The 19,411-nt window shown below is 43.7% G+C and overlaps 1 protein-coding gene across 20 annotated transcripts in view; it reads left to right on the forward strand.

The window, feature by feature from the left end:
- FLT3LG (fms related receptor tyrosine kinase 3 ligand) overlaps positions 1-19,411 on the forward strand; it is a 254,839-nt gene that overhangs the window by 95,700 nt on the left and 139,728 nt on the right. For all 20 annotated transcript variants that reach the window (XR_006387915.1, XR_006387910.1, XR_006387912.1 and 17 more), the window contains 2 exons: positions 13,406-13,510; positions 15,453-15,515. Coding sequence is in view for 14 of the 20 variants with exons in the window: in XM_044281659.1 (XP_044137594.1) it covers positions 13,406-13,510; positions 15,453-15,515 (168 nt within the window). In the remaining 6 variants the exon portion in view is untranslated. The remainder of the gene's footprint in view (positions 1-13,405; positions 13,511-15,452; positions 15,516-19,411) is intronic.

The following is a 19,411-nucleotide window of genomic DNA, read 5'->3' on the forward strand; positions in this document are numbered from 1 at the left end:
CAGGGCCGAGCTTGTTAGGTGCAGCAGGGCCGAGCTTGTTAGGTGCAGCTGGGCCGAGCTTGTTAGGTGCAGCAGGGCCGAGCTTGTTAGGTGCAGCAGGGCCGAGCTTGTTAGGTGCAGCAGGGCCGAGCTTGTTAGGTGCAGCAGGGTCGAGCTTGTTAGGTGCTGCAGGGCCGAGCTTGTCAGGTGCAGCAGGGCCGAGCTTGTCAGGTGCAGCAGGGCCGAGCTTGTCAGGTGCAGCAGGGCCGAGCTTGTCAGGTGCAGCAGGGCCGAGTTTGTCATGTGCAGCAGGGCCGAGCTTGTCATGTGCAGCAGGGCCGAGCTTGTCATGTGCAGCAGGGCCGAGCTTGTCATGTGCAGCAGGGCCGAGCTTGTCATGTGCAGCAGGGCCGAGCTTGTCATGTGCAGCAGGGCCGAGCTTGTCATGTGCAGCAGGGCCGAGCTTGTTAGGTGCAGAAGGGCAGGTGCTTACTGTATATGTTGGGGTGAAATCCTACTGTGTCCTTACATTGAACTGTAGCCGCATGTACCGACTGTTCACAGTACAGACACTGCGGCCTTAAACAGTACATTTACAAATCCAGCTCTGCTGCATTTGTTCACAAATCTCTGTGTGCCTATACTGCAATAATATTTCTTTTCTTTAGTTCTATCCGCTTCTATAAAAGCTGTGTGAAAGCCAATATTGCTGCCATTCCGACCTTCACACAGCTTTCCCAGACCGCAGAACGTCGGGTGCACCTCTGCCTGAATGTGCATTCCACCGAGACCTTCTCCACACAGCTGGGGGCAGATATAGGTATAGGCTGTATATAGGTCTAGACCGTATATAGGTAAAGAATGTATATGGTTATAGGCTGTATATATGTACATAGGTATAGGCTGTGTATAGGTATATCTATCTATCTACCCCACAGGGGTTATATTGTCCGGCATGGTGTAACCTCCATACATTTGCTGTACAGTATACATTATAATCCCTGCACCATGCTATACAATATACATTATAATCCATGCACCATGCCGTTCAATATATAGTATAACACCTACACTGTGGGGTTATGTTGTATATTGTACGGCATGGTGTATGGATTATAATGTATATTGTACGGCATGGTGTATGGATTATACTGTGTATTGCACAGCATGGTGTAGGGATTATACTGTATTGTACGGGATGGTGCAGGGGTTACAATGTATGCTCTTTAATGTGACAATTATTTTAGGTTTTCCCATCGCCCACCTTTTTTGGGGCTGTGCCAAGCTTTGAGCTGACCCCGCTCAGCAGCTGCCAAGGCTTAGGGAGAACACTGGTCATAAGAGGCGACAAGCATTCTTTACAGTAAGATCTGTGAACCTCTGGAATAGACTGCCGCAGGAGCTGGTCACAGCAAATACAGTAGATGGCTTCAAAAAAGGTTTAGATGACTTTATTTAAAATAACATTGAGGCTTATGACAATGTATAGAAATCTTGTTCTACGCTCCCTTTCCCTTTGGCCCAACCCCTTTTTAAAAGTAAGATGGAAATTGATCCAGGGATTGATATAGCAGAATTACAGGTTGGACTTGATAGACTTTTGTCTTTTTCTATCCTTAACAACTACAGTATGTAACTGTGTAACTAGTTTATGTGCCTTTTTGCTAGGTATTGTGATATCTATGTGCAGTTTGTTTCCAGATTCATGAAACCTAGTCTATTGGCTTTAAGTGCCTCCTGGAATATGTGGTTCCATGGTGTTGTCTGTATTGTAGTTGTGTTAGCTGTGGGTTGCGCTTCCTGTTTGCTGGCTGGCCTTTGATTTTCTACTGTCTTGCTAGACTTTGCAATTATTGGTCAGTTTCTGCCAGGTTTCATTCCTCTGACCAACATCCATCTCTGTTATATAGTTACATAGTTAATATGGTTGAAAAAAGGCATAAGTCCATCAAGTTCAACCAAGGCATAGGTGGGGATGCGAATCCCAGAAGGAATTGAGACTCAGATTTCTACACGTTTTCATAAGCACTAATGTTGTTTACTTTTAAGAATTTATCTAAACCCTTCTTTAAAACTCTCCACTGTTCCTGCGGTGACCAAGTCCTGAGGAAGTCTATTCCACAGATTCACAGTTCTTACAGTAAAGAAGCTTTGATGATTCTGGAGACTGAACTTTTTCTTCTCCAGTCAGTTAATCATGTCCGCCCTTAGATGTCTCTTCTCAAGACTAAATAAATTCAATTATTTTAATCTTTCTTCATAGCTAAGACCCTTATCAGTTTAGTCGCTCTCCTCTGTACTTTTTCCAGCTGCAGTGCATCCTTTCTATGGACTGGTGCCCAGAACTGAACTGCATATTCCAGATGAGGCCGCACCAACGCTTTGTAAAGTGGTAGTATTACATCCCTGCCCTGCGAGTCCATGCCTCGTTTAATGCATGACAATATCCTGGTGGCCTTAGAAGCAGCTGATTGACATTGTATGCTGTAATTTAATCTACCATCCACAAGGACACCCAAATCTTTCTCTGAGTGACTCTCCCAGTGTTACAACACCTAGGACATATGATGCACAGAGATTATTACTACCAAGATGCATAACTTTACATTTGTCCACCTCATTTGCCAAGTTGATGCTGTGACAACCACCCGCCAATCCCGTCGTACTATGCCACAGTTGCCATACAGGTCTCGTCCACTAAAGACTTCTGGAGGCGAATCCACTGTGAGCACAGTAGACGTTTAAGATTGGTTGGTGTGCCCATACATGATACAATCGTGATTGTAGGTACAATCTGTAAAATAAAAGTGATTGATTTTGCCCTGGAAATCAAATCAATTTGCTGCCACCACTCTTCGTATTGAATCGGGGCAAAAAGACCCCAGCTAGCTAATCCTAAAGGGAAGAATTTGTTATTTGCAACCTAGCTAACCAATTAACAATTTATAAAAATAAGACAATGCGGTAGTATGTCTCTTCTGAGGACAGAGTTCTTAGCATAGACCAGATAATCAAGTAACAAGGGCAAAACTATTCTAAAAACTATACACAAAAAATATATACAGCACAGACCAAAAGTTTGGACACACCTTCTAATTCAAAGAGTTTTCTTTATTTCCATGACTATGAAAATTGTAGATTCACACTAAAGGCATCAAAACTATGAATTAACACATGTGGAATTATATACATAACAAAAAAGTGTGAAACAACTAAAAATATGTCATATTCTAGATTCTTCAAAGTAGCCACCTTTTGCTTTGATTACTGCTTTGCACACTCTTGGCATTCTCTTGATGAGCTTCAAGAGGTAGTCACCTGAAATGGTCTTCCAACAGTCTTGAAGGAGTTCCCAGAGATGCTTAGCACTTGTTGGCCCTTTTGCCTTCACTCTGCGGTCCAGCTCACCCCAAACCATCTTGATTGGGTTCAGGTGACTGTGGAGGCCAGGTCATCTGGCGCAGCACCCCATCAGTCTCCTTCATGGTCAAATATCCCTTACACAGCCTGGAGGTGTGTTTGGGGTCATTGTCCTGCTGAAAAATAAATGATGGTCCAACTAAACGCAAACCGGATGGAATAGCATGCCGCTGCAAGATGCTGTGGTAGCCATGCTGGTTCAGTATGCCTTCAATTTTGAATAAATCCCCAACAGTGTCACCAGCAAAGCACCCCCACACCGACACACCTCCTCCTCCATGCTTCACAGTGGGAACCAGGCATGTAGAGTCCATCCGTTCACCTTTTCTGCGTCGCACAAAGACACGGTGGTTGGAACCAAAGATCTCACATTTGGACTCATCAGACCAAAGCACAGATTTCCACTGGTCTAATGTCCATTCCTTGTGTTCTTTAGCCCAAACAAGTCTCTTCTGCTTGTTGCCTGTCCTTAGCAGTGGTTTCCTAGCAGATATTCTACCATGAAGGCCTGATTCACACAGTTGTTCTGGAGATGTGTCTACTGCTAGAACTCTGTGTGGCATTGACCTGGTCTCTAATCTGAGCTGCTGTTAACCTGCGATTTCTGAGGCTGGTGACTTGGATGAACTTATCCTCCGCAGCAGAGGTGACTCTTGGTCTTCCTTTCCTGGGGCGGTCCGCATGTGAGCCAGTTTCTTTGTAGCGCTTGATGGTTTTTGTGACTGCACTTGGGGACACTTTCAAAGTTTTCCCAATTTTTCAGACTGACTGACCTTCATTTCTTAAAGGGAACCTGTCACCCAAAAATCGCCTATTAAGCTGTTTACAGTACCTTATAGTGCTGTATAGTCGTTTCCTGATGCACTTTTTGTTAGTTTTGCAGCATGTATGCTCAGTCAGAAATCGATGTTATATTCAGCTGCTGCCCCGTGCTTCAAGTCAGGCTTGAAGTCACGGGGGCAGCGGCCTCGGCGTCTTACATGGCCCTCTCCCCGCCCCCTGCCTCTGTGACTGACAGCCGAAATCCGATTCCGGGACCGCGCTCAACGGCCGCATGCGCAGTAAAGGGCGGCAGGAGCGCGGTCCGGGCGCGGGCGCGTTTGATACAGGATGCCGGGCGCGGGCGCGTTTGATACAGGATGTCGGGCGCATGCGCAGTGCGGCGAAAGTAAGACGGCGCGTAGTACGCGCGGCAGCCGGGACCGCGCTCCTGCCGCCCTTTACTGCGCATGCGGCCGTTGAGCGCGGTCCCGGAATCGGATTTCGGCTGTCAGTCACAGAGGCAGGGGGCGGGGAGAGGGCCATGTAAGACGCCGAGGCCGCTGCCCCCGTGACTTCAAGCCTGACTTGAAGCACGGGGCAGCAGCTGAATATAACATCGATTTCTGACTGAGCATACATGCTGCAAAACTAACAAAAAGTGCATCAGGAAACGACTATACAGCACTATAAGGTACTGTAAACAGCTTAATAGGCGATTTTTGGGTGACAGGTTCCCTTTAAAGTAATGATGGCCACTCGTTTTTCTTTACTTAGCTGCTTTTTTCTTGCCATAATGCAAATTCTAACAGTCTATTCAGTATGACTATCAGCTGTGTATCCACCTGACTTCTCCACAACGCAACTGATGGTCCCAACCCCATTTATAAGGCAAGAAATCCCACTTATTAAACCTGACAGGGCACACCTGTGAAGTGAAAACCATTTCAGGTGACTACCTCTTGAAGCTCATCAAGAGAATGCCAAGAGTGTGCAAAGCAGTAATCAAAGCAAAAGGTGGCTACTTTGAAGAATCTAGAATATGACATATTTTCAGTTGTTTCACACTTTTTTGTTATGTATATAATTCCATATGTGTTAATTCATAGTTTTAATGCCTTCAGTATGAATCTACAATTTTCATAGTCATGAAAATAAAGAAAACTCTTTGAATGAGAAGGTGTGTCCAAACTTTTGGTCTGTACTGTACATTAAAACTGACAGATAAATATACCTGCCAGTCGAACAGATTAGTTGGATAGAAATAGGTAAGAAGTGGAAGGGAATAGATTGTCTGTATGTTCAGAATTACTGTGGTAAAGTCCAGTAAAAGATAGTCTTTGAAGGAATAATCCAAGATGGCGGGGTGCCCGTGTCAAGCGGGCGGTAGTGATGTTAGTCAACGTCAGATGGTAGATGAAGGACTAGGATCTGCGTGGGTCACTTGGTTTTACCCACTCTAGAGCTGGGAGTGGCTATGACACGCACAAGTCCAGCCTTGTGTACTTGGAAGAGCGGCAGTCCTTGCCCTGAGAGGGAGAAAATCTGGCAGCATCATTGCTTTCTCCGTACTTTATTAGGAAATAAAGTTCATATTTGTAATCAGGACAATTTTGCGCATCATCTGATATCAAATATGACTGGAAGACAATACAGTGTGCCCAAGAACCATCATATCTCAGAGAGGGAATTTCCGATTTGTTTGCGTATTTCCAGGAAGGTGTGTTAGAATAAACCAAACAACCTCTGAAGAGATGGTTTCTTTCATATTTTCCTAACCCATGAAATATGAGGAAAATATGGGAAAAATATGAAGTCTATGGATTTGAGGTGACTTTCAGGTCATCTTTCTTCTTGTACCAACCAGCTGTGTGATAAGGATCTGTCCTTTTCTTCTGAAGTTTGCTGCCCAGGCTAAAGGTGTGAGACCTCCTGCGATGCAGGAGCCTCACAGACTGGGAAGATGAACTTTTTATGAGGTTGGATGTATAACCTGGGGTGCTCCTCTGTCCAGGAAGATTCTTTTTGCACGGAAGTGCTAATTGACTCTGATCTGTGAGCTGTGCTAGCAAGGTGAATTACTTCTGAGTTGAAAAGAAGAAAAAAAAAATATATATTTTAACTCTGTGTGTGCAGGAGGAGGGCTCTTGTGATTTTTTTCAACCGGATGCATTCGCGATTTCTTTGAATTGCTGAGATCGCGAAGCGTCACAGATGCCCAAAGTGTTCAAGTATATGGACATCTTCCATAGACTACAGACTTCCGCAATTAAAGCGCTCATCTCCATGTGCCCTGCGGCTGCCGTCCCCACTTCTGAGCATCTGAGCAGCTGGGGGGGTGCAATTGCCCTGTTGCCCCCCCCCCCCCCCCCACTGGATCCGCCAGTGGCTTGCTTAGGGTTTTACTAGGGAAAGTTCACGGGTAGGGAAATAGCAGGAATCCAGCAAAATTAGAGGGATTCAACAGATTCGTCTTCCTACCTCTGGTGTAATCTATCTGGACCCGAAGGGTAAATGTGAACAAGGCTATTTAACTTGTCTTGGATCATATCTACAGTTAGCCAATTGAGTATATTACTGGATGTACTAACAGCCCTGGCACCACCAATATCAGCTCCTTTCTCTTCTTTTGTATATACAGAGCCAAAAAACCCATTTAGTAACTCTGCCTTTTCCTTATCTTCAGTGACTCCCCCCCCCCCCCTTACCATTATTTAGTGGACCTACCTGCTCAGACCTATGTTTTTTAGCATTTATATAAAAATAATTTTTGGGGATTTCTTTTGCTCTCTTTTGCCACCTGCTGTTCGTTTTGTATCTTTCCTAATTTTATCTCCTTTTTACAGATTTTATTAAGCCCTTTGTAATCTTCAAACGCTACAGCTGACCCCTCAGATTTGTATTTTTTAAATGCCCTTTTTTGTCTTTTATTGCCCTTTTTACAGTAGCTGTAAGCCATGGGGGGTTTAATATTAGCCATTTATACTTGTTACCTAAAGGAATAATTTTTTTAGTGCAATTACTCAATGTGGATTTAAAGCTCTCCCATTTATTCCCAGTATTATTATGTGACAGCAGCTGCTCCCAGTCTATGCCCTGAAATGCTGCCCTCAACCCAGGGAAATTAGCCTTTTTAAAATTCAGTGTCTTTGCTCTGCCTGACAGAGTTTGCTTCTTATAGTTTAGGGGGAATATAATTATATTGTGGTCACTATTATCTAGTGTTTCTCGAACAGTAACATTTCCAACAAGCTCTGCATCATTAGAGATTACCAGATCCAACACAGCATTGCCCCTAATGGGAGCTTCTACAAACTGGCCCATAAAGTGGTCCTGCAGTAAGTTAAGGAATCTTCTCCCCTTTGCTGTTGAGGCAGAACCATGACCCCAGTCAATGTCTAGGAAGTTAAAATCTCCTATTAAGACCACTGTACCAGCCTGTGCCGCCCGCTCTATTTGGTTATACAGTTGTGTTTCTATCTCCTCTGTGATGTTAGGGGGTCTATAGATTACACCAAGTATTATTTTTTCTGTGTTTATTTCCCTTTGAACTTCCACCCATAAGGTTTCCACATGCTCACCAACCCCACAATTGCTTCTGTTGACCTGTATGCCACCTGTCTTTTGTCTTTTCCATTGCCAGCTTCTATTTTTCTCATCCATCACCATCCTTATCCAGTTTTCTGTCATCTATGGATGAGTTTATTATTCTGAATTTGTTCCTTTGACAATCTGATAGTTGCATTGTATATTTTTTTGGGTAACAGCTGTAATTCTGCTCAGCTCAAGTCCTGGGGGTATCTGAGTAACAAAAGCTTTAATTAGAACTTAGGAAAGGTGACTGCTATAGTTGAAGTCAAGTTCTGCAATCTTGCAAATTAATCGCCAGTGTGACATTATAACCGGCCACACCAGAAGCCATATCTCTTTGGACAGTGATCCTGTGTGGACTTTTGGTGCTCAGATTCAGGCTTTGGGTTATTTGATGCAAAATGTGCTTGCTCAATAGGTTTTTTAGAAACGACTCACTAGCAATTTTCAGGGAGGTGATCCTACTGCTGCAGCTTATCCTGAATCCTGTATACATTTAGTGATCTGGTGATCATTCTAACTTAAAAAAATATATATAAACTTGCTAGGGTTGTATTTTAGGCCTAGATCTTTAGGGTCAGAGTCCAAAAGAATTGGAATTATTAAAACTCTGTTGAACAGGGATCCTCAGTCTTGGGCATTTCATCTTAGGCCTGAAGATCCTGCTTTACAAAGTGTGTGTCATGGTTTCCCCCTCCCCTGCTGCCTCCATGCGGCCGCAGCATTCGGTTGCTGGGGGAACCAGGATTGCAGAAAGGCCCTTGCTGACGTCAGAGCCCCAGGCCAATGAGGAGGTGCACTGGGGCTCCCGAACGTCAGGGCGCATGAGCGACAGCTCCAACAATGCCGACATGAGCTGCCTTTCTTTCAGTATAAGGCCTCATGCACACGAACGTATTTTCTTTCCGTGTCCGTTCCGTTTTGTTTTTTTGCAGACTGTATACGGAACCATTAATTTCAATGGGTCCGCCAAAAAAACGGAAGTTACCCCGTGTGTATTTCATTTCTGTATGTCCGTATTTCCGTTCATCAAAAAAATAGAACATGTCCTTTTATTGTCCGCCTAACGGACAAGAATAGTACTGTTCTATTAGGGGCAAGCTTTTCCGTTCTGCAAAATACGGAAGGCAAACGGACATCATCTGTATTTTTTGAGGATCCGTTTTTTCTAGATTGGACTTTGTGACTCTGTTATCGGCTTCTGCCGTTTGGTATCGTATTGATCTCCTGGTTCTGACTCTTTGACGTGTTTTGGTTTTGTCATTTGTCTCTGGTGTGCTTGTACTGTATTAAGCGTCTGGCTTTTGACCGTTTTCCCATACAACTACTCTCTCTGTTTTTGTTTGTGTGCCGCTTTTCACATATTGCAGTATAAGGGCTGTCGTCTAGTTGTGGGTCACTGCCTAGGTAGGGATGGTGGGTACGGGCAGTTTAGGGTTGCACTATCCCTGTTTGCATGTGATGATAGTCGTTATCCAAAAAGTGTGGATGCATTCGACCAGCATTGGGGGTCTATAAGATGACCTTGATGCAGCTTTGTCAGCTTAAAGAGCATCTGTCAGCATGATCAACCCTATTAAACCACTGATAAGCCCCTGTGTACAACAGAAATCAGAAAGAGCAGAGATTTAACTGTATAAATTACAAGTTTTCCTGAATCTTCTCACATATAACTATATATATATATATATATATATATATATATATCTGCTCAGCTCCTCCTGCTTATAACATGCTGCCTGAAGATTGCATTTCATTTCCTGGTGACAGAGTTCCCTTTAAAGTGTTTCTGTCATAAAAAAAATCGTTATGTAGCTAGCTGCCATTAGCGATGTGCTAATGTCAGCAGAACATAACTATGACTTATATCTCCCTGCCTGCCGCCGTTCTCACTAAATAATGACTTTCATAATATGCAAATGAGCTTCTAGGTGCTAGTGGGGCGTTGCTGCAGCACCTAGAGGCTCCGTCCTCTCACCGTTTGGCACGCCCTTGTTAAGGTGATTGACATCCTCTGTCTCCTCCGTGCCCCGCAAATCCTGCGCCTGCGGCATCCATTTTAGTATTGGGCACCGTGAGTGAAGGACGGCAGCAGGCGAGTGTGGCAGCAGCGTGGTATGAAAACAAGGGGGAAAGGAGACTGTTAATCATATTGTTATACGGAAAACACACAGAAAATGCAAGTGCGTTTTTATGCTTTACATGCAAGCATTTTCCATTTGCAACCAATCTGAAATGAGTATAAAAATAAAATTACTAAATGCATAAAAACTAAATGTACATACACTTATTATATAACAACTGTTTGATATAAAGTTACATATGGATAATGTAGCAAAATAAGATCGATATATTCAGACCATATATACATCAAGATGCAATTGTTTATCTATTTGACATCTTTTTTAAATTTGTAAAATAGTAAGTTTAAAGACGGCTCAACTGCTCATTAAATGGCAGAGGTGCTGAACTGCTGATGTGACTCGCCCAGTCAAAGGAAGGGCAGCATTTGGTGAGAAGGTAGCAGGCACACTCGTAGATGGGATTGTATAAAATAGCTTTATTTAGAATATTTGTATAAAATCTTGTATATATGGTTTCAAGAATGGCGTGGAAATAGAGGGCATTTGGTGAGGACTCCGGACACTGGGTGTGTGTGCCGGATGGGGTAAAGGAAGAATGTGATGTGTGGTATAGTAGCTGGTATCAGACTTTGGTGAAAAAACTAGTGGGGCGCCGCACTCAGGTTCAGAACACCAATTCCCCCACAGCATTTTTTCTGCTTGCAAAGACCTTATGCAATATTATCCGTGACTGTATACACAATTATACACTACCTCGCAGCCAGACATTTCCTTTTCAACAAGGATATTCCACTACTAATAGTCGCTGGGAAGGGCGACTACTCCACTGCATCCTATTAAAAAGCGCTATACAATAGAGATCACCTAGAAGTACCACAAGTCATACAGCTAAGACAGCCATATTCATCAAATAATTTTTCATTTTTAATATATTTTTATCCTTTTTTTATTTCCAATTTTTTTTAATTTGTATTTTATATTTGGAAATTAGACAATTATAATCCATTCCATAATGTTGATATTACAAAGGGACCAATGGAGATGAGTACTGCCCCCCAAAATGGAGGGATTAAAAGGATAATCCATATGAACTATATACAGAGCCAATGGGAAAAGAGCATGTGAGCTCCGAAACGCATTTGGCAAATAATAATCTAAGATATCCAAAGCGGTGAGGACCCCTGGCAAGTGTATAGACAGTTACTTCACTAGAAGGGCAAGCGCAGAATATACAGCGCATCAGGCCGGCAAGTACAGGGGCCAAACACCACTTTATTTTATCAGTGATACACTATTATAGAAACACTGTGAATGAGACCGTGTATCAACTAGAAACAAAGATCTAGACACAACGCGCCACAGCTCATGGTGTTCAATCCATTTCCTTTTGTAATGTTGTTTTACATTAGAAAATAATAAAAGTGAGGTTTTAATAATTAGTTTGGTATAAGGAAAAAAACGAAGGCGATGAAGTCTCTGGACTAATTGTATTTGTAAATAGTTAGGAGGAAGTATTCATATTGAGACAACTTCTGTGATATCAGTTCACTCTCCCTCCTATCTACCGGTAGTTATTTTGGGGTATCTCTGGGTAGCCCACTGTAATCCAGGAATTGTTTGATCAGAAAAATGTTTAAATTCCTCAGTTCTAGTCACGGCCACTAGTGTCCAGAGTTTGCCTGCTGAGCATCATTCATTTGCTGATGTACCTCCCCCTCATAGAAATGATGACTGTTTCATTGACCTAGATGTCGGTAAATATATTTCCAAAGGGAGGATTTACTCCTTGTCTGCTCCAGGGACACGGAGGATCCGCAGAAGGGATTCATCTGTCCTTTCAGTTACCCAGCTGCTTCTGGATTCTGGCTGCTGGCCATGAAAGATGGTTTTCTTCGTCTCTGTATTGACTACAGGGGACTTATTAACATCACCATGCATAACCTGAAGCCCTTAAAGGGGTTGTTTCACTTCAGCAAATAGAATTTATTATGTAGAGGAAATGAATACAAGGCATTTTCTAATGTATTTTTATTATTCATATTGCTTCCTTTGCTGGCTGGATTCATTTTTCCATCACATTATACACTGATGGTTTCCATGGTTATGACCACCCTGCAATCCAGCAGTGGTGGCCTTGTTTGCACACTATAGGAAAAAATACCAGCCTATGTGCACTCACACGGTTCCGGCCTCCATAGTGTGCAAGCATGACCACCACTGATGGATTGCAGGGTGGTCGTAAACATGGAAACAAGCAGTGTATAATGTGATGGAAAACTGAATTTATCCAGCAAAGGAAGCAAAATGGATGATCACAATACATTAGTAAGAGGCTTGTATTATTTTTTTCTACATGATAAATGCCACTTGCTGAAGTATCATCTCAGGATCATAGGCTGCATCCAGGGGCGTAACTACCATAGCGGCAGACCATGCGACTGCTTTGGGCCCAGGGTGAAAACGTGGTCAAGACTCTACCCTCTAAAGGAGCAACTTTTAGCAAATAAGGCAGTGAAAAAATAGCCCAAGGATCATTGAAAGGGGTTTAGGCGGAAACCCTTCTGTCCTGTGTGGGGGGTCTGGTTTGATCCTTGCTATGGGGCCCTTACTTCTCTATGTATGCCCCACTGGCTGCATCCCTATTCCTTTTTCTCCCAGAATGTTTTTACTACAGAATTAAACACATACTGTATATAGGTAATCGGGAATCGGTGGGAAGAAAAAGGAATGGAAGAACTAGTTGGAGAGGCCAGCTGTGGTATATATACTATAGATCATAAGATCACATAGGCTGAAGTGATGCAATAATGTTTTTATTTTGCCATTATTTCCCAAGATTTCCTTTATCGCCACATTTGAGATATGATCTGCGGGGCACTCTTTCTGGTTGGATCTTCTTTGAATTGACCTCGGTAATTAAGCTGTTTTTGGGCGCCAGCATACGACTATTTTTCTTCATCTGATTTTTTTTTTTTTACACATTTCACCTATTCATTTCTATGAGGCTATGCACTCTTCCTTCTTTTTAAGGATCTGTGAGCCTAATCTGAAAATCTTGGCACAGTTTACAGTCTTGTCCCTTATTTGCAGATGAGAATAACAATTTCTATTAATGGGAATTAGAAAATATATGAAATGCAGATATCGATATTTTGGAAGTCTGTTTTTTGTGGACCAAAATATGGACCTTCCGTGTGTGCATAAGGCCTTTGATTCACGAACGTTCTTCTTTTTCAGAGAACTCATAAAAACAAACACCATCCATCATGTGTCTCATTCCGTCAAGCTTCAACCACACCTACAACTGATGTCATATTGTTTCTCAAATAGCAGCACCGCTAGCCCCCCATTTTACTTGCTGGGCTTCTTGGTTTGTGAACAAAAATGTTTATTATATGTTAGACAGGGCTTATTTTTTGGCCAACATTTATTGAAGGTGTATGAGCTCCCACGTTACTTATCATCATCATCATCCTGTCCACCTCAATGTCAAAAACGACATAGAAATTTTGTTGTAGGCTTTTCCATAACAAAAACATTTGTGTCACCTTAAATTTTCCTTTTTGATTTAGGGTATTGCGTTTTTCTTGCTGGTGATTTGCTCAGGACTCAGCTATAGTTGTAACTTTAACCACAACCCCATATCAGATGATTATATGAAGAAAATAAATACAATGGTGAGTTCTTTGTAAGATTTTTACTTATTGTAATTAATACTCTCCTAGCACTTTGGTTACGTTCTGATTATGCAGAGTTTTTATACACAGTTGAATCACAATATTATGACCACTTCCTACTTTTGAGGTCTGCAGCACGTAGCTCATGAAGAAGATCACAAGTCGTGAGCTGGCTTGGTGGGTATATAAGATGTGCGATAGGCTGTCTGCACACATATTCTTTGTTGCTGTCATGGGTAAAAGGTACGATTTTACCAGAATCGCAAAAAAGGATGATTATTGGCTTTCGAGCCAAGGTTGGCAGTATTTACCTCTGCAGTTTGTGAACTGTTCACATGCTACAGTGATGAAAGTGCATCTTGAGTGGGCAAATAAGCAACGCGGAAACTGCAAAGCACCACGTGCCATTGAGAGGTGAACGTCGCATACGAAGGTGCACAAGGTGGACCAACATGCTACAGTGGAGCAGCTCACCACTCGCCCGACATATCTAAAACACCAGTTCAGTGAACCCTTTGCTAACGAAGTTGCATCAGCAGAAAAGGTTTTAATTGTTGCAGCAGTTTTGGAATTGGACCTCCACTGAAGGGCTGTCTTCTCTGATGAGTCACATTTTCTGCTTCATCAAATGGAAGGACGTTGGTGTGTCAGGTGAGAAACATCAGACCAAACAGCTTGCAACCTTTGCTGAAAGAACACAAGCTGGTGGTGGCAGTGTACTGGTCTAGGGAATGTTTTCCTGGCATTCCTTGAACCCACTGATCCATGTGCAAGGCACTCTCAATTGATTTAGGTATGAATCCATCCTTGCAGATCATGTACGCCCATACATGTTGATTTTCTTCTCTGGGGCAGATGAGAGCTTCCAGAAAGACAGTACAACATGTCACATGGCTAGAAATGTCTGACACTTGTTGGAAGTTCATGACCAAGACTTCCAAGTACTACCCTGGCCACCTAGTTCCTCAGACATGAACCCAATTAAGCATCTATGGAACCACCTTGATCTTTGTGTTCACTCTATGGATCCTCCCCCCCCCCCCCCCCCCCCCACACACACCCTCCAGCAGCTGTGGTATGCACTGGAGTGAGTATGGCTCCAGATACCTGTGACAACCTACCAGGACCTTACTGAGTCATTCCCAGCCTATCTAGTTTCTGTCCATGCTGCACACAGTGATTACTCTGGATATTAGCTGATGGTCATATTAATGTGACTTAACTGTGTATATTGCTATAATGGTAACATCCTTGCAGTAGAAGTTATTGGACACTGTGACTGGTAATGTTTAACATTGTAACAATTTGCCATAATGTTTTACATATACTTTCTCCTGTTTTTCATCATTCTTTAGAAGGCTGTTCACATTTGCGTAGGCATTTCCATTCCGGCATTCTATGGGCCAGATTTATCATTACACTTACATCTTACTCCACTTTTACATATGTCCAAAGTCACTTTTGGCTAAGTCAGATTTATTAATGGTCCTTTAATACTGTGATAAATGTGGTTTGACAGTAGCAGTTTATCCTTCCGTAAGCGGCTTTACAAAAGTCGCACGTCTTTACGAAGTACAGTTTTAGCGATTGAACAAAAATTTTCGACTTTTTCACTCCATTATTTTGACTTGAGCTAATGAGAAAATCTGGCCCTATGGTTTTTTTTTTGCTATCAAAATGATGGAAACCCTATCGGAAACCAACAGCCGCCATTAAGAATCATATTGTTTGATCAGTCAATACTCCGATGCTGCACAGAGTAGAAAGGATCATTAAAGTATCAGAATATGCACTGATTTTATATACCATAACTTATTTTGTCTTATTATATCTCTTTATCTTATTCCCAACTTAACCTTTACCTTTCCCATATGTTCTTCTATGTACTGTTTGAAAACTCAATAAAAAAAAGAGTAAAAATTATTTTATTTTATTTCTAAAGGCAGGATACATACCACACAATTGTCAAGTAGAGAGGCCAGTAATAGTTCCTGAAAAGAAGGAGGTAATGTACCTTTACATTTTACATCAGTGTGTTCCTTTCAACTTCATACAATTTTAACAGTGTGGACAGTGAAAAAGATTATAGGAAAGGACACAGATTTATTTTGCTTATATGGGAATATTTAAAGTTAGTATTAAATGCAGTATTTAAATATACTATAGATGAGCGAATTTCTCAAAAACTCGATTCAGACGGTTCGCCGAATTTTCCGATCTGAATTAATTCATGCCAAATCGCGTTAAAAAACAGCTAATTCCTGGCTGCAGAGAGCCTGTATAGTGGGGTAGATTACTGTGCCTCGCAGCGACACGCATAGTGAGTCTGCTGTGGTAGTGAAACAATACTGGGAGTCAGTATGACAAGCAGATGACAGGTGTCACTCTTAGAATCACAGCACACTTCACTTCTTTGGGCAGTTACGGGGCCAAAACTGACCAAATAACCCAAGTGTGAACTCAGCCTTACAGGTCGATGTTAGCGTCAGGTATAAAGAACCGTGCAGAGGCCCAAGATCCTACTATAGCGTGAAAGAGCACACTTCTTTTACACCGTCGTCAGCTGAATCCACATAGATGTCTACAGAACCTGTTCTATTAAACGCTTATACAAGTAGAGCCCCCCTGACAGAGGAGTGGGTGTCAGCAGTAAGTTTGTGTTAACGTCACTGATTATTTTGCCCTTCCTCTGATCCATCAGAACAATAACCCCCCCAAAAAAACGGATCCTGTCTGTTGAGCATCTGCCTTCACTCAGTCAGCATTTGGTCAGTAATCCATCAGTATTGCTAATGTAAAAAAAAAAAAAAAACTGGAGCGGATCCAAAACAGAGATGACACATGAATAGAATATTTGCATGTCTTCTGTGTTTTGTACCCACTCCTGCTTTTGGCTACCAAATCATTGGCCAATTCTGATGGGACCATACAGGCCTTACATCTGCTACACAGACAGGATCTGTTGTGTGTCTCATTTTTTCTTCCTTCTGACAGATCAGAAGAAGGGTCAAATAAGTGATGATGTCAGCCAGGCCAAAAAGGCAAAATAGTGCCCCAGTCATAAAGTGGGGAGGGTGGGAACAGCATGAGAAGTCCACAGAATAGCCCAATGTATGGAGGTGGCAGCAGCATCAGGAGACCACAGAGTGGCAAGGTGACACAGTATTGAGGTAGCAGCAGCATCAGGAGACCACAGAGTGGCAAGGTGACATAGTGTGGAGGTGGCAGCAGCAGTAATAGGAGGTCACAGAGTGGCAAGGTGACATAGTGTGGAGGTGGCAGCAGCATCAAGAGACCACATAGTGGAAAGGTGACATAGTGTGGAGGTGACAGCAGCATGAGGAGGTCACAGAGTGGCAAGGTGACATAGTGTTGAGGTAGCAGCAGCATCAGGGACCACAGAGTGGCAAAGTGACATAGAGTGGTGGTGGCAGCAGCATCAGGAGACCATAGAATGGCAAAGTGACATAGTGTGGAGGTGGCAGCAGCATCAGGGGACCACAGAGTGACCCGATGACAGAGTGGGGAGGGGGGTGGCACTAACAGTACCCACTGACGATGGGTGTAAGAAGGAGCACTTGGCATAAGATGTGTTGCATCAGGCGGGTGGCAGCATTACAATAGTAGCCAGAAGAAACCGGTCTCTTTTGTCAAGGTTTGGGTGAGGCATGATGATCTAATCTGATGCATCAGGCATTGGTGGGTGGAAATCCTGGCTGATCCATGCCTGATTCATCTTGACAAATGTCAGTCTCTCCACATTTTTAATGGACAGGCAAGTTCTCCTTGGGGTAACTATGCCCCCCGCCGCACTAAACACCCGCTCTGATGCCACACTACTGGCCGGACAGCACAGCTTTTCCAGGGCAAACTTGGCCAGTTGCAGCCACAAATCCAGTTAGTTTGGCTGCCCAGTAGTCCAGCAGATCTTCAATGACAGCTGGCAGCGTGTACTCCAAGTATGCCACCTCCTGCTGGTTTTGGTGCATGCAAAGTTTCCTGGCCATTTTTAGGATGTCTTGCAGATAGGTGGAAGACTTCAGGAAATGCTTGACAACCAGATTGAACACGTGCGCCATGCAGGGCGCATGGGTCAACCCTCCTTGACGCATCACCGACACCATGTTCTTCCCATTGTTGGTCACCATGGTTACGATTCTGAGTTGTCGCTGAGAAAGCCAGGATTCGATTTCTTGATGAAGGACGTGGAGCAGTTCCTCCCCTGTGTGACTCTGTTCACCCAGGCAAACTAGGTGCAGAAAAGTGTGACACCACCATACCCTGCACATGTGGTATGCTGGTGGGGCACTGTTAATTCTCCCTGCAGTGTAGGATAAGGAGACAGAGGCGGACATTGTCGCAGGACCAACAGCTTGAGAACGTGGAGGCGGAAGCAGCGTCACCTGGCCAAGTTGCTGGTTTGGCTGGGCAGGAACCACATTTACCAAGTGGGCTGTAAAGGACATATATTGTCCTTGACCCTAGTTACAGCTGCACATGTCAGCGCTGCCATGCACTTTGGCAGACACCGACAGGCTCAAGGACTGACCCACCTTCTGTTCTACATATGTGTGCAGGGCTGGTACTGCCTTTTTGGCAAATAAATGACAGCTTGGGACTCTCCTTGGCACGTCACTTATGTTCTCCTCAACGGTCTCTGATCCAGGAGTCTGACCTCTCACAACACCAGCCAGCTCCCACGCCACTCTCCTCATTGCTACTTGCCCGCATACCGGAGGAAGCGGCGGATGTCTCCTCCAGATCTTGGCTGGGCAATAGCTTCTGACTGTCCTCTAGTAGCTTTTCCTTGCTGTATAGTGGAGCTGAGTCCACAGCATATAGTACTTCTCTGGCTCAGGGAACAGAAAAGGACAGTGGCAGGTTGAGGACAGGTGAGGGCACAGGGAATGCTACCGTGCCATGCCAACTAAGGGTTGTGTCTGACGAACCCACCAACACTTGGCTGAGGGTGTCGGATGTCACTTGTGACGAAGTCGAAGATCTAGTCAACCATTATAGCTTGCAGCATTCTCAAATTGCAGCATTTAGATATTCAGGAGATACTCAGGAGTAGAGTTGAGCGAACACCTGGATGTTCGGGTTCGAGAAGTTCGGCCGAACATCCCGGAAATGTTCGGGTTCGGGATCCGAACCCGATCCGAACTTCGTCCCGAACCCGAACCCCATTGAAGTCAATGGGGACCCGAACTTTTCGGCACTAAAAAGGCTGTAAAACAGCCCAGGAAAGAGCTAGAGGGCTGCAAAAGGCAGCAACATGTAGGTAAATCCCCTGCAAACAAATGTGGATAGGGAAATGAATTAAATTAAAAATTAAATAAATAAAAATTAACCAAAATCAATTGGAGAGAGGTTCCATAGCAGAGAATCTGGCTTCCCGTCACCCACCACTGGAACAGTCCATTCTCAGATATTTAGGCCCCGGCACCCAGGCAGAGGAGAGAGGTCCCGTAACAGAGAATCTGTCTTCATGTCAGCAGAGAATTAGTCTGCATGTCATAGCAGAGAATGAGGCTTCACGTCAGCCACCACTGCAACAGTCCATTGGCATATATTTAGGCCCAGCACCCAGGCAGAGGAGGGAGGTCCCGTAACAGAGAATCTGTCTTCATGTCAGCAGAGAATTAGTCTGCATGTCATAGCAGAGAATGAGGCTTCACGTCAGCCACCACTGCAACAGTCCATTGGCATATATTTAGGCCCAGCACACACACAGGCAGAGGAGAGAGGTCCCGTAACAGAGAATCTGGCTTCATGTCAGCAGAGAATCAGTCTGCATGTCATAGCAGAGAATGAGGCTTCACGTCAGCCACCACTGCAACAGTCCATTGGCATATATTTAGGCCCAGCACACACACAGGCAGAGGAGAGAGGTCCCGTAAC

Source organism: Bufo gargarizans, chromosome 2 (genome assembly GCF_014858855.1).
Source record: "Bufo gargarizans isolate SCDJY-AF-19 chromosome 2, ASM1485885v1, whole genome shotgun sequence".
Classification (NCBI taxonomy): Eukaryota; Metazoa; Chordata; class Amphibia; order Anura; family Bufonidae; genus Bufo; species Bufo gargarizans.